The sequence below is a fragment of the Balaenoptera physalus genome, assembly GCF_965194825.1.
Source record: "Balaenoptera physalus genome assembly, chromosome: 4".
NCBI lineage: Eukaryota > Metazoa > Chordata > Mammalia > Artiodactyla > Balaenopteridae > Balaenoptera > Balaenoptera physalus.
The window spans coordinates 35,881,937-35,903,358 of record NC_138891.1 but is presented as its reverse complement, the minus strand read 5'-3'; the positions used below and the strand labels follow the sequence as shown (position 1 = coordinate 35,903,358).

The window sequence follows — 21,422 nt, the reverse complement described above, 5'->3', positions numbered from 1 at the left end:
GTTTTCTTTCTTTGTGATTTCTTTGTCTGGTTTTGGTATCAGGGTGATGGTGGCCTTGTAGAATGAGTTTGGGAGTGTTCCTCCCTCTGCTGTAGTTTGGAAGAGTTTTAGAAGGATAGGTGTTAGCTCTTCTCTAAATATTTGATAGAATTTTCTTGTGAAGCCATCGGGTCCTGGGCTTTTGTTTGTTGGAAGATTTTTAATCACAGTCTCAATTTCAGAGCTTGTGATTGGTCTGTTCATATTTTCTATTTCTTCCTGGTTCAGTCTCGGAAGGTTGTGCGTTTCTAAGAATGTGTCCATTTCTTCCAGGTTGTCCATTTTATTGGCATATAGTTGCTTGTAGTAATCTCTCATGGTCGTTTGTATTTCTGCAGTGTCAGTTGTTACTTCTCCTTTTTCATTTCTAATTCTATTGATTTGAGTCTTCTCCCTTTTTTTCTTGATGAGTCTGGTTAATGGTTTATCAGTTGTGTTTATCTTCTCAAAGAACCAGCTTTTAGTTTTATTGATCTTTGCTATTGTTTCCTTCATTTCTTTTTCATTTATTTCTGATCTATATGATTTCTTTCCTTCTGCTAACTTTGGGGTTTTTTTGTTCTTTTTTCTCTAATTGCTTTAGGTGTAAGGTTAGGTAGTTTATTTGAGATGTTTCTTGTTTCTTAAGGTAGGATTGTATTGCTGTAAACTTCCCTCTTAGAACTGCTTTTGCTGCATCCCATAGGTTTTGGGTCGTTGTGTTTTCATTGTCATTTGTTTCTAGGTATTTTTTGATTTCCGCCTTGATTTCTTCAGTGATCTCTTGGTTGTTAAGTAGTGTATTGTTTAGTCTCATGTGTTTGTATTTTTTACAGATTTTCTCCTGTAATTGATATCTAGTCTCATAGCATTGTGGTCAGAAAAGATACTTGATACGATTTCAGTTTTCTAAATTTACTGAGGCTTGATTTGTGACACAAGATATGATCTATCCTAGAGAATGTTCCATGAGCACTTGAGAAGAAAGTGTATTCTGTTGTTTTTTGATGGAATGTCCTATAAATATCAGTTAAGTGCATCTTGTTTAATGTGTCATTAAAGCTTGTGTTTCCTTATTTATTTTCATTTTGGATGATCTGTCCATTGGTGAATGTGGGGTGTTAAAGTCCCCTTCTATGATTGTGTTACTGTCGATTTCCCCTTTTATGGCTGTTAGCGTTTGCCTTATGTATTGAGGTGCTCCTGTGTTGGGTGCATAAATATTTACAATTGTTATATCTTTTTCTTGGATTGATCCCTTGATCATTATGTAGTGTCCTTCTTTGTCTCTTGTAATAGCCTTTGTTTTAAAGTCTATTTTGTCTGATATGAGAATTGCTACTCCAGCTTTCTTTTGATTTCCATTTGCATGGAAAATGTTTTTCCATCCCCTCACTTTCAGTCTATATGTGTCCCTAGGTCTGAAGTGGGTCTCTTGTAGACAGCATATATACGGGTCTTTTTTTTGTATCCATTCAGCCAGTCTGTGTCTCTTGGTTGGAGCATTTAATCCATTTACATTTCAGTTAGTTATTGATATGTTTGTTCCTATTACCATTTTTTAAAATTGTTTTGGGTTTGTTATTGTAGGTCTTTTCCTTCTCTTGTGTTTCCCACTTACAGAAGTTCCTTTAGCATTTGTTGTAAAGCTGGTTTGGTGTCGCTGAATTCTCTTAGCTTTTGCTTGTCTCTAAAGGTTTTAATTTCTCCATAGAATCTGAATGAGATCCTTGCTGGGTAGAGTCATCTTGGTTGTAGGTTTTTCCCTTTCATCACTTTAAATATGTCCTGCCACTCCCTTCTGGCTTGCAGAGTTTCTGCTGAAAGATCAGCTGTTAACCTTATGGGGATTCCCTTGTATGTTATTTGTTGCTTTTCTCTTGCTGCTTTTAATTTTTTTTCTTTGAATTTAATTTTTGATAGTTTGATTAATATGTGTCTTGGCATGTTTCTCCTTGGATTTATCCTGTATGGGACTCCCTGCGCTTCCTGGACTTGATTGACTATTTCCTTTCCCGTATTAGGGAAGTTTTCAACTATAATCTCTTCAAATATTTTCTCAGTCCCTTTCTTTTTCTCTTCTTCTTCTGGGACCCCTATAATTCAAATGTTGGTGAGTTTAGTGTTCTCCCAGAGGTCTCTGAGACTGTCCTCAATTCTTTTCATTCTTTTTTCTTTATTCTGCTCTGCAGTAGTTATTTCCACTATTTTATCTTCCAGGTCACTTATCCATTTTTCTGCCTCAGTTATTCTGCTATTGATTCCTTCCAGAGAATTTTAAATTTCATTTATTGTGTTGTTCATCATTGTTTGTTTGGTCTTTAGTTTTTCTGGGTCCTTGTTAAATGTTTCTTGTGTTTTCTCCGTTCTATTTTCAAGTTTTTGGATTGTCTTTATTCTCATTACTCTGAACTCTTTTTCAGGTAGAGTATTTCCTCGTCATTTGTTTGTTCTGGTGGGTTTTTACCTTGCTCCTTCATCTTCTGTGTGTTTCTCTGTCTTCTCATTTTTCTTAACTTACTGTGTTTGGGTCTCCTTTTCGCAGGCTGCAGTGTTCATAGTTCCCGTTGTTTTTGGTGTCTGCCCCCGGTGGCTAAGGTTGGTTCATTGCATTGTGTAGGCTTCCTGGTGGAGGTGCCTAGTGCCTGTGTTCTGGTGAATGAGGCTGGATCTTGTCTTTCTGGTGGCAGGTCCGTGTCCAGTGGTGTGTTTTGGGGTCTCTGTGACCTCTTTATGATTTTAGGCAGCCTTTCTGCTAACGGGTGGGGTTGTGTTCCTGTCTTGCTAGTTGTTGGCATAGGGTGTCCAGCACTGTAGCTTGCTGGTCGTTGAGTGGAGCTGGTTCTTAGAGTTGAGACAGAGATCTCTGGGAGAGCTTTTGCTGTTTGATATTACATGGAGCTGGGAGGTCTCTAGTGGACCAGTGTCTTGAACTCGGCTCTCCCACCTCAGAGGAACAGGCCTGACACCCGGCCAGAGTACCAAGACCTTGTCAGCTACCACGGGTGTTGAAAAAAAGTCCTTTTGTATCATATTGATCTGTTTTTCTCTTTCTGACTTACAATTTTGGACTTTTTTGTCTGTCAGTAAATAGGTTTTGCTGCAGTTTGTAATTTCCTAATGCTTTCTTATCAGCTAGAGTTTTGCTGTATTGGAGCTTTTAAGTGTATGAGCATAATGATGCTTTTAGTAAATCCTTTAATAATTTATCAGCAGAAGTCTTCTGGAATTCCCCAGAGATCTCAGTGTATTCTTTTTGTGTGTGTTTTACTTGTTTAAAGAGAAAAATTGTTTAACACAAAAGTCATATATGCTCATTCGAAAAGCTAGATTCATCCATTCATTTGATAGACTTCTCTGGGGGTATGTACTATGTGCCAGAATTATATCTGGAAGAAATACTGCAAAAGGCATAGAATATGAAAAGTGAATAACCTTTTTAAAATTTAATAGTGGTGAAAGCAAGATCCCATTGCACATGTTTTCTGCATCTGGCTTTTTTCATTCAATAACTTGGCCATCTTTCTTGTCTGCACACCTGGGGAAAAAAATCTATGCACTCTTCTTTTTTACTTACTGTGTTTACTTATTATTCAGCTAATCATACTTTGCAATTATAAAAGGGCAGTCTTTAAAAGTTCTTATTCTTACTGTGTACAGTGTAACTCATATTTTCTCTTCCATGTAGTCTATGCTAAGAAAACAGTCTAACTCATATTTTCTGTGGTGTCTCTTTAATTAAATCTCATTCTCTGAGGTAACTGCATCGTTTGGAATATTATATTCATGAGCACTGATCATTTTATTTATTCCCTCTGAGCTCAGCCTTCTTACTTCCCAATTTACTCCTCCTCATAATGTAAGAGATTTAAATGCTCTTAAAATGCTCATTGCAACCAAAATAGTATTTGCAGTTTTTAACTTTTGTTTTTACTAGAACATTTGGGTTTTAATAAATTTAATTGTATCTTTTAAAATTTAAGATAAGGAAAAGATTGTAACAATTAGTATTATGCAAAGGTAGGAAGTAAGGGAACCAAAGTTTTAATAAGTGACATAAATATGATTTCTTTGCTGGTAATAGTAAAGCTAATTTTATAGACATATAGTAGAAAAGGGTCTAGAGAGCAAGTGTGGGGTGACTTTAACTTTCTTTTATATATGTTTGTTGAACACATGTTACTTTGCCTTTATTATTTTAGTCATCAGGTAATTTTGCACATGCTTTCTCACGTTGATAAGGATGCTTTTTCCTTTGCACAAAATAGAGAGCTGTGGTACATATGGATGAACGTCGAGAAGAACAAATTGTGCAGCTGCTACATTCTGTGCAAGCTAAGAATGATAAAGATTCGGAAGCACAAATATCCTGGTTTGCTCCTGAAGATCACGGGTAAAACAAAAAGTATTCTTTTAAAAATGAACAAAGAGTGACACTTCTTTCAGAGCACTGGCCGGAAAAAAAAGATATTAAAAAGAACATCTTTAGACTCTTCTATAAGTGAAATTTAGCCTCAAAGTAATCTTTTTTCTTATGTAGATTGAGCAAATTTGGAGAAAGATTTAAAAATTTAGGTGGCATATTTATTCCCACAGGAGATCTAAATGGTAGGAATTGTCTATATAGGATGTTGGTGAAGTTATTAGTTAGTTCTTCCTACCCATCATCTTTGTATTTCCGGAATATTCTTGTGGAGGAGATCTGTAAGAAGTTAAATTGCTGCTGTTTTAGGAAAATCATAGGAACTGTATCATCAGGGGCAAATTAGAAGTAGTTTCTCTGGGGCCGTGTAGTGTAGCATCCCATTTATAGCTCAGAAAGGGTGGCAGGAAAATGAAGTTGTGAAATAAAACATGGCTCAGAAAACTAGATAAAGAGAAACACTGTGAGTCTTTGCAATGGAGGAATGACTATTGGGTGGATTTTTATTTTTTTAACTACCACAAGGCATAACCTATCTGGCAGTGTCTTATTTGTAGGGTGGAAAAAATTGAGTTCATTATAAGAATCTAAGTATTTTCAAATTGCTCTACTAAGAGAAAAGAATAAAGGCTTTTGATTTTGATGACTTTGAAATCATTAAACAACATATATTATTTTGTTTCAGGACTTGAGTGGCTCTTCATTCAATCTTTATCATTTTTTTATTTTGTCAAAATAGATACGGGACTGAAGCTCCTGCTGAGAACAAACCAAACTCAGTAAAGAAAGTTGAGGATCAGGAAAAAAAATTGATAAATCAAGAAAAGAGGCCATTTAGAATCAGGGACAAATATATTGACCGCGATTCTGAATATCTCTTGCAAGAAAATGAACCAGATGTAACTTTAGACCAACAATTATTGGAAGATTTCCAAAAGAAAAAAACTGACCTTCGGTATATTGAAATGCAGGTAATGGAAAGCAAGATGGGGAAAATATTTTTACTTTTCATCTCTTCTGACACTTGATAAAAATGTATTTATGGTTAGAGGTAGCTACCTGATATAAATCAGTGAGATTGCTCAACAAGCCATCCTCTGGGAATTTTTTTCCCCCTTATAGTACAGAAAAGTAGTGGGAATGGAATTATACATAAGTAGCCTGTCTCATCTACAATAGTTTATATGTACGGTGAAGGGAAGAAATCTCTGAGAAATGGTAGTGCAAGTGAAAAAAAAAAATCACTCTTAAGTTTAACATTTCTAGGCCATTTTAGTGAGATGTCATAAGAGACAAGGGTGGTTAGAATTGTAAAGTTTTTTCTTTTAGAACATCTAATCCAACTCTTTTGTTTTACAGATGTTAAAATTAAATTCCTCAAAAGTTATATGATGTGCTTACGTTCACCAACACTTTAAAGACAGAGGTGTCTTTAAATTTTGAAATTCTCCTGAGTTTTTCCAGTATTTTCTTTTCCTGCTAGGCAAGATATTTTAAGGTCCCTTCCTGATAAAACATAAAATTGAATTCTTTATGGATATTCTAGAAAGAGATGTAATAAAATGTTCACATTTTTTTTTAAAGAGAAAATACTGAGGGAATTCTGAGGGCTATGTCTTTAATATGCAAATATGTAATGCCAATTTTGAGAAAGGCAGATTATCACATCTCCTGTAGGAAATAAAGGATCTATTGACTGTCACTGAAGGTTGGATATCCTCATTAGAACAGATCAGCTGAGGTTATCCAGGACCAAACTGTGTAGCTCTTTGATGCCTTTTGAGTGAAAATATGATTTGGGGACAGGAGATTTCAAGATGTATTAAATTCAAAATATTTTAGTTGTCTTATAGCCTTGGGAGCAAGAAGAGTTAGCTACTATCTCTGTTTGCTTTGTATGGAGGACAGAACTCAAATATTATTGAAGATGAGTAATTGATCTAGTTCAGAGAAAGAAGAAATGTGCAAAACAAAAACAGTTGGTGGTCTTCCTTTTGGTCAGGCACTGTTGTAAAAGCTTCACATGTACTACATCATTTGAACCTCTCAACAGCCCTGTACAAGAGATTGCGCATGGCTGTTACAGAGGAGGAAAAAGAATCAGGTTAAGTGACCTATGGTTGCACAGCTCGTAACAAAACGAAGTCTAAAATTTAGGTGTGTTTAAGAGCTCAACTTTTTAATCCTTGGTAATATGCCATATTTTTCTTTCAGTTATAAATTTTTTTTAAACATTATTTTTCCACTTGCTAGATGCCTGTCATTCTGCTGTGTTTTCCAAAGACTGAATAAGACATTCCCTGTCCTCAGACAGCTTATAATCTCATTGCTAAATTCATTAGTTCTTTTTTATAAAAATTCTTTTTTTTTAAGTCTTGACACCTCACATAAGCTGTGAGGTAATAAAAAATACTTTTGCACTCTTAGCATATATATCTATGATATATTCTATTTACCAGGATTATAATTTGATTACATTTCTTTTGTAAAAAAATTAACTTTTTTTTTTTAATTTCAGCATTTCAGGGAAAAGCTGCCTTCATATGGAATGCAAAAGGTAAAATGAATGTACACTATTTAATTTGATTTGCAAAATGTTTAAATACATTTTTTTTAAAGCTCTATATCAAGAAGAAATATAAATTTATGAACCTTTCCCTAAAAGATATTCTTGGAAGTTCATTTTATTCCTTTGAATTGTTGAAGGACTTTAAAAAAAAAAAAAACCCAGTTCTGAACCAATTTTCCTGAAGTTTTCTCATATTTATATGTCCATGAGTTTAAAAATAGAATTTTCACTTGTAAGTTGCTTTGGATAAATAACCCTTGCTCTTAATTTGAGATCAAATATTTTAATTAAAATTGGGGCACTGCTGAAAATACAGTGCTTTAATTAACTTATTATGTTTCCTCATCCAATCACCCTATGTAGAATAATATAGTCTCCCATCCTTCTCTGACTTCTCAACCTTCCTTTATTTTTCTTTCCTTTTTATAGCACTTACTACCACCTGACATGTGTGTCTTCCCCTCCTAGCAGTGTAAGTTCTTGAGGACAGAGTCTGTTTTGTTCACTATGTACCTCTTGGCTCAGAACAGTGCCTAACATTCTATAGACCCCCAGTAAATATTTGTTGAATGAATGAGTCACATTCTACTTCTCAGTACTTGCCAGCTGTAATTTCAGTGTTCAGACTTGGAACTTGTTCTGATATATATGAGGTGGTAGAATAGATAAGAAATTTTTAAATGGTGGGTTTTCATGTTAGATTGTTTCATAGATAAAGATACCTTATGACACCCCTTTGAAGTAGTGGGATGGTTTTGTTAGTACGGTGAATATTACTTTAAAAATATTCGTGTTTATCTAAACCTTCTAAGAAAGAAGATCTTTCCCAAGTAGGCAGTTTTCCAGATATCTGAATTTTAGTCATTTGATTTAGGTATTTAAAACTTGTCTTTATTTTAATTATTTGAAAGAGAATCGTCTTAAATTATACTCTTCCTTGTTCTTGAAAACAGTATACAAAACTTGTCCTGCAGACAAAGCCATATTTATGATTTATGATATAAATCCTTAATGTTCCTCGTAGTTTCTTAGGTATCAGGGGATCTGCCTTGTACTCAGTAGCCCCACATGTCACCATTCTTTTTAATTTATGTTAATTCTTATGTATGGATTTATAAGCTGTCTCTTCTTGTTCTTGTCAGTGTGTTTTTCATTAACAGAGCCATGGCTCTGTTCTTTTTATAATTTGGTGCTTCTTATCTCTTGAAAACTGGTAGATCCAGATATCCAAACTGCCAGCATTGCATATAACAGAATTTTTATAGTATTAATATGCTTGTTAAAAACAATTACCTTCAGTTTGGTAGGATTTTGGTAACTATCTTTTCAGACTTAGTCAACATGTGATGTCCTTCACTTACTTTCCCTTTTGAAATAGGAATTGGTAAATATGATCGATAACCATCAGGTAACAGTAGTAAGTGGTGAAACTGGTTGTGGAAAAACCACTCAAGTTACTCAGTTCATTTTGGATAACTACATTGAAAGAGGAAAAGGATCTGCATGCAGGATAGTTTGTACTCAGCCAAGAAGAATTAGTGCCATTTCAGTAAGTAATCTCTCACTTTTTAAAATTCCCCACTTTGTTTTCCATTCTCCCATGTAGTCCTGCTAGAACTTACTGATTTTGAAGGTTGGGGTGATTTTTTATTAGGTTTAAGATATGTTGCTATAAAAGCAAAATTTGGTTAACAAGTATTTGATAGTAAAGCCCAAAAAATTGACCTCTCTCTGTTACTGATAATAGATGTTTAGGAGTTCAAGATAAATTAAAAATCCAGACAATTTTCAGTATAAAACTAAAAGAACAAAAAACTGATAATGTTTATAGAGTTAATTAGGAGCTTCAAATAATTTGCGTCATTAGATGCTTTACATTTTACTCCTTGATTCATTCAATACTGTTTTCGGCTCTCTTGATTGTTTTTTTCCATATATAAGTACACTGAGTGGTGGTAGCTGTATTTCTGACTTTTTAATGCAATTCAGTAAGAGGGAATTTATCATAAAAAAATAAGGCATTGTTTCAGGTTTATCATGAAGCAGGTATAAGTACATGTTTATTACAAATAACATTTTTTGTTTGTGTTTAGTTAGGTGACCTAGTTAAATATATGAGTTATATGTTCTTTAAAAATGTTTGGGGTTTCTTACAACATTCAGTGTGTATAGTACATTTATTTCAGTGTTATGTAATTCTGTGTGTAAATTTAAATTATGGTTGTATTTGGTTTTATGATAGTACTATTTATTACATCTCTAAGTCATTTAATACAGAATCTGGTCAGGAACTGCATTACCAATTACAGCAGTGTTTTGTAGGAGCTACTATATACGTTTTAAACTGTGGTTTCTAAGAGATACTATTTTTAAAAAAGTAAAGCAGCAGTCTTTATGGGAGGACGATATTCCTAGAAATGGCATAGGTTCATAGAATGGTGAAAAATAAGCCATTTTTGTCATAACACTGTTATATAGCCTGACTTAAGTTAAAAATCTAATCTTATCGTTTTCACTAATATATGACTGTATATATTGACAGTAAGGAGAAATGCAAATTAGGTTATTTATTTGCTTATTTTTCCAAGATCTGTTGGTATTTGAATGGGCAGTTTAATCAATAGTAAAAAGTGAAGTAATGGTCCAAGTCAGTTTATATGGGATAGAATTATTGAAAACTTTTCCTTCTGAAGTATTATTTCTTAAAAACTAATCATATTTTCTATTTCTAACCTCATAAATCACTGTTCTGTCACTAGATGACTGTTGGTTACTTTTAGTTATACAAATCAGTGTTGGATTATAAGATTTCATCTGTCTAGAGCTTATCTTTGGCAGCCATAACTTTAAGAACATAACCAAGAACTAGAAATTAAGCCTACCAATCTCTACGAAAAAGAAACAAACAAAAAAAAAGTATCAACGTATGTTTACCCTCAAATTATATACAAGTTTTACAAGTTTAGATTATGATTTCCAACTTTTTTTAAAAAAGGTAGAGAGGGTTTATAGAAAGTCGCTTTGAAAATAGTTATGAGGGAGAATTTCAGAGGAAATGAGAAGTAAACATAAGAAGCAGGTAATCTTCATCTCTTAAGGGACACAGTTTTAGATACCTCAGATTTTAATATCTGTTTCTATTTTTTTAATTCTGAAAATCTAATGGATAGTGTTTTCAGCAGCCAGATTTTCATAGGTGTTCACGATATTTACTCTAAAGGAAATGTTTTCTTTGTAACTGTACTTTATTTTAATTAAAGGTTGCAGAGAGAGTGGCTGCCGAAAGGGCAGAATCTTGTGGCAATGGTAATAGTACCGGATACCAAATTCGTCTCCAGAGGTAAAGAATGTTCACTTGTTTACAGGTAGATTTTAGTGAAACTTTGAAGTTAGAGATTCAGAAGAAAGATCTTTCCCCTATTTTTATGCTGATTATTGCTATTAGAATTAACATTTAAAGTAACTGCAACATATGAGGCTTGCAACCCACAAAATCATTTTTTTAACCCAAACTCAGATTTGGATTGCCATTTTAAGATGTCTTTTACATTATGGAATGATTAGAAAGATAACATTTTTCCTGGGTATATGTTAGTAGACCATCACTCACCCTGAAAAGGAGTTGACCTTCTGTATATTTTGATACCATCATGCAGCCACTGCCTGACTGAATTTAATTTTGTGTCTTTAACCCCCTATCCCATTCCACTGTATTTCTTTAGTCCTTCTCTGCAGGTCAAGATTCCATTTACCTTTTTAAATGAATTGATTTTCTAATCACTGAACAGAAGTTTAGTTCCCTAAATATTTGGTCTTTTTCTGAATGGTAGCACTTTTGCTTTTAAAAAGAAATCATTAACATTGTACAGAAGTAATGTATAATGAACTTGAAGCTAGTATGTCTCATTACTCTGTTGTTGTAAGGGTTCCAGTAACTAAAATTTAAGTATGAAGTTTTTCATTAAAACTGAAAACATTTTTTAAGTTGAAGATATTCTTTTAAACTTTTGTGGTACTTAAGTAATTTATTAGTAAAGAAAACCAAGAGTTAACTCATGTCTTTCATTCACAGTCGGTTGCCAAGGAAACAGGGTTCTATCTTATATTGTACGACAGGAATTATCCTTCAGTGGCTTCAGTCAGACCAGTGAGTATGTTTCAACTCAGGACATTTAGTTAAATGTTATCAGAAGATGTAATTATTAAATTGGATTTTATTAACTTATGTAAAAGTAAAATGGTTCTGTTTTTGAATTTTGTGCTGGGTAACGAACTTTACACTTCTGCTTTAGGCATTTGTCCAGTGTTAGTCATATCGTGCTTGATGAAATCCATGAGAGAAATCTACAGTCAGATGTTTTAATGACTGTTGTTAAAGATCTTCTCAATTATCGACCTGACCTGAAAATAGTTTTGATGAGTGCAACATTGAATGCTGAGAAATTTTCAGAATATTTTGGTGAGTAAAATTTATGGTTGTTACTTTAGAAAGTTATCACAAAGCCATTGAATTTAGAAACAATTTTTTAAAGAAAACTAATACAGTGCTAGGTACAGAGTAGTCAAAATAAATGTTTAGCCATTCATTTTATTTGAATATTCATCTACCCTCTAGTCTCACAGAGAATTGGGCCTGTTTTTAAAAAATGGTGGCATCATGTCTGTTCTTATAGTGAAGACATGTAGCCTTTTGGTGCTTCCACCAGATAATTAAGGTGACATCAATGAAGTCAAACCACAGATTTGAATAATTTTATAAACTTTTTTTGTGATTCTTCTGTGGCTTTTATGTAATTTTACAAGCTAGGGTGGCAATTTGCTAATAACAGTAATAACTAGCAACCACTATGGAATACCTTCAATGTGCCAGGTAGTGTATTTGGCATGTCTTCATCAGTCCTCATAATACCTTGTGAAGTAGGTGCTATTCTTATTCTTACAGATGAGAAAACAGCCTCAGAGTAGTTAAGTAGCTTACCCAAGGTTTCATAATTAACAGAGAGTCAAGATGATTTGAAACTAAATTTGAGGGAATTCCCTGGCAGTCCAGCCATTAGGACTCAGTGCTTTCACTGCTGGGGCCTGGGTTCAGTCCCTGGTCAGGGAACTAAGATCCCACAAGCTGCACAGAGTGGCCAAAAAATAAAAAAAGAAACTAAATTTGACTAGCTGCAGAGTACATTCTTTTAAAATTATGCCTCACTGTCTCTCCTGCTTAAATTGTTGGGGCAAGGAGGAGAAAAGGGAATGAAAATGGAATAGAACTATATTTAATGTGTTTGTATTCAGCCCAGTTGACCCTCAAAGCCTTGTGAGATTAGTTGAGCCTATTATACTTTGTCTTTGTCTCTGTCTCAGTCCTTTTTGATGAGAAATCCAGAACTAACTTTGAGTAAACTTACGCAAGTCAGAGGCAAAGTTTGGTGTCACCTCAGATACTTTGATCTCTGTCTACAGTATTGGCCTTTGTTTACAGTGTACATGGTTTATTTTGTTTGATACAAAAAACCTAAATAGCATTTAAATAACAATACTAAGAGACTTATTTTTTAACTAATGATTCTAAAATAGTAAGCAACAGTTTAATATTTGGTTAGGTGTTGCTTTAACTTTTTTCTTTCCCTAATTCTGGATACCACAGGGGTATGTTTCTTATGTAGATTTCACTAAAACTTAGGTTCATGGCACCATCTTGGCTAATGATGAAGAGAAATAGACTTAATAGGTCTTGAATCCAACTTAAAATACTCTATTTTTTGGTATTCTGGGTTACTTTGTAGAACTGTGAGATGTGTGTACAGTTTGGTAACAGTAAATCGGTACTGAGTGAACACTAGACTGCTGGTTTTATTAAATTAGATATGGAAAAATAAGGTAGAGCTGTAAAAGTTTCAGGACCATTTTCTGAAGTTAAAACTAATGGAGTCATTGTGCTATTTACAGTCTGTTGAGTTGGTGGTTTTTTTTTTTTTTTTTGAACATTCAAGTACAGATTTATGTTTTATCTACCATGATAGGTAACTGTCCAATGATACATATACCTGGTTTTACTTTTCCGGTTGTGGAGTATCTTTTGGAAGATATAATTGAAAAAATAAGGTAAGTAAATATTAGGAACTAAAAGAGATTAAAAGTAATAACATGTCACCATTTTGTCAAACTTTAGTCTCAGAAACTCACCCTTAAAACTGTTTCAAATTCATCTCTAAAACATTGTTTTTCCTTAAATCAGGGATTCCCAAACTTGGTTGCACATTAAAATGACCTGGAGCTTTTTAAAACCCACATTCACACTTCATACCTTAATTATATTACAGAGTCTGGGCTGGTAGCCAGGCATCAGTATTGTTTAAGGACCCCTGGGCAGTAAAGTTTGGGAACCTCTGTCTTTAGTGCTGAACCTCTCTTCTGGTTCTCCTACCTGGTATTCATTCTCTTTTGCTGGCTTCCATTCGCCACCCTTTAAATATGATTTCCCCCTAGAGTTCTCACTTACACTTTTCTCAGCCTTTTATGATTTCACCGTTAAATCTTTTTTCCATGACCATAGTTCCAAATTTTCAGAACTATTTTCCAGTAGCTTGCAGAACTAGAGCTTCAGAACTGAAGCTCTTCCTGAATTCTAAACTTGTTATCTAACACTATACTCAGCAGCATTGCAGTACCACAGATTTCTTGAACCCCACATTTTTCAAACATCATGATCTTATATTTGATTCCCGCCATGCTTCCACCAAAAAATTAAAGCAATCTGTGTTGCTTAGTATGCCTTATTATAATGGTTACTCCTATTATCCTCCCCCCAGTTGTCTAAGCTGTAAATCAGAAGAGCTGGTGTTTATCAAGCAGTTACACACCAGGATATGTTACCTGCTTTACATGCTCAGTAACCAGACTACTCTAAGTCGTTCTATATCCCATCCCACTCTCCCCCTGAAAAACCCTGAGAGCTTTCTCCTTGAACATACCTTCTCATTTTTATTTCTTCTACTTAAGGTCCTTATTATCTCTCCTGTGTTAATATAATAGTTCCTCTCTTGGCACTGTGGTCTTCACTCTTAAAACTGCTGCCATCTATTTTCCAAAGAAATCTGGTCATGTGAGCTTTCTCCCCTAGGGCACGCCCCTTGACATTTCTTTTTGAAAACTGATTGAGGAACCTTTATGGGTTTGTCATGGCCTGTAGCAGAGCACCTCAGCTGATGCCCAAGTTATTGATCCCCTCAGCACTGGTCATTAGCTGCTAGCGGGCTTCTCGAGGAGCTGTACAAAATTATATTAGTATTCCTTGATGAGAAAGGGCTGGGAAAGCACAGCCCCATAGGATCAGATTCCAGTTCCTTAGCCTGTCATCCCAAGGCTCTTTTACAGTCTGGCCCTGTCCTCTCTTCCTAGCCTCATGCATCCCATGGTCTGCCCATCCTAAATGCACTAATCGCTAGTCTGCCAGCTTGTGCCCTTTCTTTCATGACTTTATGCTTTGTTACGTGCTATTTCCTCCTTTTAGAGCTACGTTTGCCACCTTCTTCATCTTTTCATCTATAAACTGTTATGTAAGAACAAATCCCAGTTTCATTGCCCATTAAGCCTTCTCTGATGCCTCTCACAGAGTGAGTTACCTTCTCAACAAGACTCCCAGAGCACTTCTGTCATATCTCTTATAACACTTATTGCCATGTAATGTATCTTTTTATATTTGCCTCTTGCACTAGATTTCAAATTTTCAAGGTCGAGGATTTTGTCCTGTTCATCTTTGTGACTAGTGCATAGCATAGTGCCTGGCCTGTAGTAAACATCTGAAAAACATATGGACAGATGTAGAAACATTTGTGTTGAGATTTTTTTTCAAGACTCCACAGCTTACTTGTTAAAGGAGAAAATCAGGAAGTGATAGTGGGAAGGTGAGAACAAAGATCCTGCTGCATATTTCACATGGAGAAAAGTCAGCTTTTGAATGGGCTTTATTTAACAAATATTTTTTAAACTAAATTTATGGCTTGCACTCTGCACTAAGATCTGAGCATAAAACAAGTGAAAGACTCATTACACACCCTCAGAACGTATATCTAGATAGGGAGACATACAAGCTATTACTCTAAGGTGTGATTGACCTGTTCTGGGGCAGTGAGATTACGTTGGAAATGAGTTTATAAAGCAGGGGTAGGCTGGACAAGTCAGGAAAGCAGTGAAATCAGTGTAGCGAAGAGGGAAGTGTGTATGTTAGGGGGGAACATATAAAAGTGAAAGTGTATGTTGGTCTTCCATGCTCTGGTTTTATCATCAGTGCTTATAAATTTTTATGCTCTCCCTCCTCAATTCCACTTTCTACTGTGTGTCCCATTTCCTACCATAGCACATTTACCAATTGTTTTCTAAGATAATAGGCAACAGCTTGACAATAAAAACAAAGTTCCAGGGATCAGTAATCTAAAATTACATAAAGATGGATTGCTTTCTTAAGGTCCCCCTAAGGCAGGGAATGTACAAGGAATTGTAGCTAAGGGGAGTCTCTTGAAGCAAAAGGATGGTATCTGTGCACTTGTCATTCTTTAGCCAGCCTAAGAGGGGAGGTGAAGTAGGGTGGTCATTGGATAGAAGTTTTCAGCAGAGGCCCCCAGCTGTTCCTTTCCCAGAAGAAGAGCTGCACTACAGGGAAGTAGGGAGGAAAGTAGGTGAGGTGTTATGGAGGGTTGTGATTGGGTTCTTGGGGAGGGGGGTTAAAGGTTACCTCTGTTTTTGGAATTGCTGGGAAGGGAGCCAACTGTGGGTCCATCCTGCTGACTAGACTAATCTCTGTCTCAGGTTGCCCTACCTCACGTTGGTGCCTCTATATGTATCGAAGACTTAGGGGAATCCTGGGTCACAGGTACTGAATAAGGAAGGGGATTGTTTAATACTTTTGGGGTGTCTGCTATGTGTCAGGCACTGTGCTTTATCACTTTTTTTTTTTTTTTTTAATTCTCATACAATACTGTTAAAAGAGTATTAATCTCTCAAATAAGGAAACTAAAGACCAGAGGTTTATACCTTGCCCGAGGTCGCACAGCTAGTCAATGGCAGAGCAAGGACATCAGTCCCATTCTGTCTGACTCGCGAAGCCCATGCTCCAAATCCCCCATTCTATCTAGATGCTCTCCTCTAGGTAAACTCTGAGGGGCTTTGGGGTTAAAGTGTAGGTTCATTTTTCTTTGTCCCTCTCTACTCCCATGCCTCTGAGAACCCACTTATGGTAGGTGACATTCTTGGGCAGATGTGCCCTCTGTTTTTAGCAGTCACTGCAGCATGGTGGAGTCAAAGCATAGTGCTGGACTGACACATAAGAGATTTGAATGCTGATTCTCGCTCTGCCATTAGCTATGTCTGTGAGACTGAGCAGAACTAAGTAGTTCTCAAGCATGGGTCTGTAGATCTCTACACTGTCTGAATCTCCTGGGGCACTAATTAAAATTCCTGGATTAGCAGACCCCAGCCAGACCTACTGAATCCAAATCACAATATAAGATTTAGGAGTCTATTTTACAAACTCCCCAGGGGATTCTTATGTGCACTCAGGTTTGGAAACCTCCTATATTCAAAATCTGAGTCTTCTAGGCAATCATTAACTGTTGTTTTAGACTTATATTAATGTTAACTTTTGATTTAAAAGCAAATTCAAACTTAAAGATGGAAGTTACTCTAGTTATTTTTAAATTTTTATTGCTGAAGATGATCTAGAGGTTTATATACTTTGATAGAGAAGAATGATTTTTATCTAAAATGTCATTTTATATGTTAATACTTGGTAATAAATTTATATTTAACTAGCATTCACTAGAAAGGATAGTGAAGATGTTCTTTAAAATTTAAAATCCTAAATGTAAAAAAGTCAGAGATACTGAATATTAGCTAAAACCAGAGTTTCAAAAAAGTGAAGCTATTTAAGAATGTTTTTATTTTAGATATGTTCCAGAACAAAAAGAACACCGATCCCAGTTTAAGAGGGGTTTCATGCAAGGGCATGTAAATAGACAAGAAAAAGAAGAAAAAGAAGCAATCTATAAAGAACGCTGGCCAGGTTATGTAAGGGAATTGAGAAAAAAGTAAGTCCGTTTTGTTTGAAAGTGAACACGGTGGCTAAATGACTAAAACAAAAAGCAGGATTGTCTTGATTTTGTACTCATTTAAGGATAGCATTGCAAGTCTCATATTCTAGCTGAATACTATACTGATTTGACTTGTAAACACTATCATAATCCCAGTAATTCTTTCCTATTTATTGATTATGTTTTCCCATTTGCAGATTGAGTTAATTATAAGATTTTATAGCAAGTTAAACTTCAGGAAACTATCAGGTATTTCATGGCTTTCTATTTGACTTTGATAGGTATTCTCCAAGCACTATAGATGTTATAGGAATGATGGATGATGATAAAGTTGATCTGAATTTGATTGCTGCCCTTATTCGATACATTGTTTTGGAAGAAGAGGTTAGTTTTGTTTTTAAGTTTCAAAATTGAAATATAATTTCAATTTTATTTTTGTACCAAGGCCATGAAAAAAGAAAATTTTCTTAAATGCTTTAAAAAAAAAAATAACCTATGGAAGAAATGGCTTTTGACACCAGAAATAGGAATTTCAAAATACCAAAAGATTTAGACATTTGACCTGTTTGAAGAAAAGACTAAACAAATGAAATGTCTGGATTATAAATCCTATTTTTAAAAAGGGAACTTATATTCTTTAGTTATAATTAGTAACTAAAGTTATCTTGAGCTAGTATAATTTTAATGAAGACTTAATTGTGCACAAAATTGTACTTAGTGTATTTTGTTATGTGATCCTTTGTAATGGTTCTTTCCCCTCCATATAGGATGGTGCAATATTGGTCTTTCTACCAGGTTGGGACAATATCAGCACTTTACATGATCTCTTGATGTCACAAGTGATGTTTAAATCAGGTATTATAGAAATGCATTTTATTCTAATTCCAAGAGTGGTACTTGAATCATATGTAGCCTGGTTATTTTCTTTCATTTGAGCTTGGTGGTCTTAGTCCAGCTTGGGTTTTTTCAAAAGTTGGATCTTCTTTTTTTCTTTTTTTTTCTTGGAAGTTCTAGGTCAGAGATGAAGATGGTAGGTGTGTAGTGAAGTTCCTTATTTAGTATTATGGTGAGACTATTTTTCCTCTCTTCCTAAATTTGCCTAATAAAATTGAGTTCATAGGGGCTTCCCTGGTGGCGCAGTGGTTGAGAATCTGCCTGCCAATGCAGGGGACACGGGTTCGAGCCCTGGTCTGGGAAGATCCCACATGCCGCGGAGCAACTGGGCCCGTGAGCCACAACTACTGAGCCTGCACGTCTGGAGCCTGTGCTCCACAACAAGAGAGGCCACGACAGTGAGAGGCCCGCGCACCGCGATGAAGAGTGGCCCCCACTTGCCACAACTAGAGAAAGCCCTAGCACAGAAACGAAGACCCAACACAGCCATAAATAAATAAATAATTTAAAAAAAAATTGAGTTCATTAAGTTAAGATGCTGGCTTTGGAGTTTTTGTTTTTTCACTCACTTCTGCATTTAGCTGGGCAGAAAAGAAGTTTGAATTTATCCCTTAGTCCACTATTTCTCAGCTGACTATACAGCAGAGTCACCCATGGCACTTCTTTAAAATGCAGATACCCAGATCCCAAAATATTAGAATGTGACCTGAACATCTGAATTAAAAAAAAAAAAAAGTCCTTAGGTGATTCTGATTGTTTAACAGCATGTTTTGAGAGGTATAACCTCTTACATCTTAGAGAAATGCATGGGAACATTTTTCTCCTATGAAATTCAGTTAAAGCTTTTTCAGGAGTCATTATTAACTTTAGCAAAGCAAATTCTGTTAAGTATTTTATAGTTCTGAATATACTTCCTAACCTTACTCTGTTGAAGTGCTTTTGATACATTTTTTTTTTACAAAACACTTAAAAATATTTCGATCTAATTTTATTGGCTAAAATATTTTTTATTCTTTGTTAAATCCCATCATGGTAATGCCCTAAAGGATTCTCTATAATTAAAATTATTTATAATTAGAATTATTTATTCTCTAGCCAGAAAAATATTTTTATCTGATCACCGTGATTCCTCTATAATGAAATACTGCTTTCTCTTTTCCTTGTCATTGATAATCTTTCTCTATAGAAAAAGTATAGCCGTGATTGAACTATACAACCAAATTAGTTTTTTAAACAATTGGAATACTTTTTTGGCTGAACCTTCCAATTCTGGCCTCTCCTTCCCCCGTCATAAACACTATTGTATGATCTACTTTTAGTTTTAAAAAATAAGGGTGTGTATATATTTTCCAAGAAAAATGCAGGGAAGATCATTTTGGGGGGAGTGGGGAAAGGGTGTGACATTATAGATTATTATAATTGACTTGATTAACTTTCTAATTGAATTATTCTCAAGGATGGAGGTATTAATTTATACTTCCACCACCAACTTAATTTCTTTTAACGGAAGTCTTTCAAAAATTTAACATACCTAATCTTTAACATCATCTGATAATCGTCTATAATCAGATTTTCCCATTTTTTCCCCTAAAGTGTCTTTCACAGCTAGCTTGCTCAGACTATTGAAAAAGTCAAACTGATAGATCGTTTACTCTAGTTCTAGAACATCACTCCCATCCTCCCCTTACTTTACCCATGGTGGAAAAGACTAGGTCTGCAACATTCTGGAACTGTCTGAATCTTTATGGTATCATTTCATTTGATCCTCTCTTACCTCTATTCCCTTGCAAACTGGAAGTTATATCTGAAGGCTTGATTCAATTCGAGTTAAGTATTTAGAGTTGATGTATTTCATATCATGTCACAGAGACAAGTAATTAAGAGCATTCTTTTTTAGCAATACCAATTGCTTGACAGCATTTTACTGCTTTTTTAAGTTCAAGGGGGTCATTGAGAGTCTATGGGGGAGCACCGTATCTCCTTTGAATAACAACAGTTCTTTATCTGGGGGAAATACAGCTATCTAGGGGTCATTTGGACACTCTTGCTGGAGATGTAAGTCAGGTTGCACTTTGGTAACTATATCTAACTGAAATTTTACCCTTGCTTCCTTAACATTCTTTCTCCTTCCCATTACCATACTACATCAAACTTTCTGTCTATTGGCTAATAATCATGAATGGGCTTGAGCAACTTCATTTTGAAACTTAAAACTTCTTATATTCCTAACAATTATTTTTTTTAAATGTGGGTCACTTTTGGAATGTATTACATTTAACCAGTGCTATTTCATTATTTTTAAGTAGGACATGGAAATTTAGTACGTAATTTGCTTTAAAAATTTAAATATTCTTTGTATGATTAAAGTAGGATTACCCAAAGTCTACAAACATATTCATCCATATTAAGCAAAATCCTTTGGTCTTCAGTTAGTGGTGGGAATGGAGTTAATTATTTTTTTTAGTATAATTTGAAAAGAGAGCTTCCAACTTTTTTAAGCATTCTTTAGGAATTTAGAATTAACAAAAAAATATTAACAAGAACATAAAAAGAATAAAGTTGGTCTGATTATCAAGTGGCTTAGCATCTGAATTCATTGTTCCATATATATATTTTTTTTTTAATAAGTTTATTTATTTATTGGCTGCATTGGATCTTCGTGTTGCGCGTGGGCTTTCTCTAGTTGCGGAGAGCAGGGGCTACTCTTCGTTGCGGTACGCGGGCTTCTCGTTGCGGTGGCTTCTTTGCAGAGCACGGGCTCTAGGCGCGTGGGCTTCAGTGTTGTGGCTCGCAGGCTCTAGAGCGCAGGCTCAGCAGTTGTGGTGCACGGGCTTAGTTGCTCCATGGCATGTGGGATCTTCCCGGACCAGGGCTCAAACCCATGTCCCCTGCATTGGCAGGCGGATTCTTAACCACCAGGGAAGTCCCTGTTCCATATTTTTTTGATGGAGCTTTTCTGCAACTATTTGTCTTAAAGTTTAATTTTCTTTTTAATTTTCAGACAGGTTTCTTATTATACCTTTACATTCACTGATGCCTACAGTTAACCAGACACAGGTATGTTGTTAAATTTATCTTTCAAACTGCGGCAGGCTTTAAGGACTGCTTATTGTAGGTTTTATTTTCTTTTATTTTTTAAGGCACATTTTCAAATAGTAATCCATATAAAAAAATACTTCTTTGAGAACCTGTGCAAATGAGTCTTCAGGGAATGATTGTACAAAAAGTTGAATAAGAGAGGGTAATCCACAAATCAGATTAGTTTTGTCAGCATTAGGGAAACGTTTAAAGATTGGTTTTACCAAGAACTTGTTTGGGTTTCCTGAATAAAAGAAAAAAGTATGCGAATACCAATAAAAATAACTCAACCTAGAAGTTAATAATCTGTGACATGTACAGCTTGATATTTGAAATTTTGATTTAACAGAATTAGTAC

At 35.1% G+C, this 21,422-nt stretch overlaps 1 protein-coding gene across 1 annotated transcript in view; it reads left to right on the top strand.

Moving 5' to 3' along the window:
* The window catches only part of DHX36 (DEAH-box helicase 36), a 49,489-nt gene that overhangs the window by 8,718 nt on the left and 19,349 nt on the right, over positions 1-21,422 (top strand). Inside the window, exons 2-13 of the mRNA XM_082459523.1 lie at positions 4,287-4,411; positions 5,181-5,412; positions 6,960-6,998; positions 8,389-8,559; positions 10,271-10,350; positions 11,083-11,157; positions 11,303-11,469; positions 13,028-13,109; positions 16,949-17,089; positions 17,374-17,476; positions 17,860-17,947; positions 20,988-21,043. Of these exons, the coding sequence (XP_082315649.1) occupies positions 4,287-4,411; positions 5,181-5,412; positions 6,960-6,998; positions 8,389-8,559; positions 10,271-10,350; positions 11,083-11,157; positions 11,303-11,469; positions 13,028-13,109; positions 16,949-17,089; positions 17,374-17,476; positions 17,860-17,947; positions 20,988-21,043 (1,359 nt within the window). The remainder of the gene's footprint in view (positions 1-4,286; positions 4,412-5,180; positions 5,413-6,959; positions 6,999-8,388; positions 8,560-10,270; positions 10,351-11,082; positions 11,158-11,302; positions 11,470-13,027; positions 13,110-16,948; positions 17,090-17,373; positions 17,477-17,859; positions 17,948-20,987; positions 21,044-21,422) is intronic.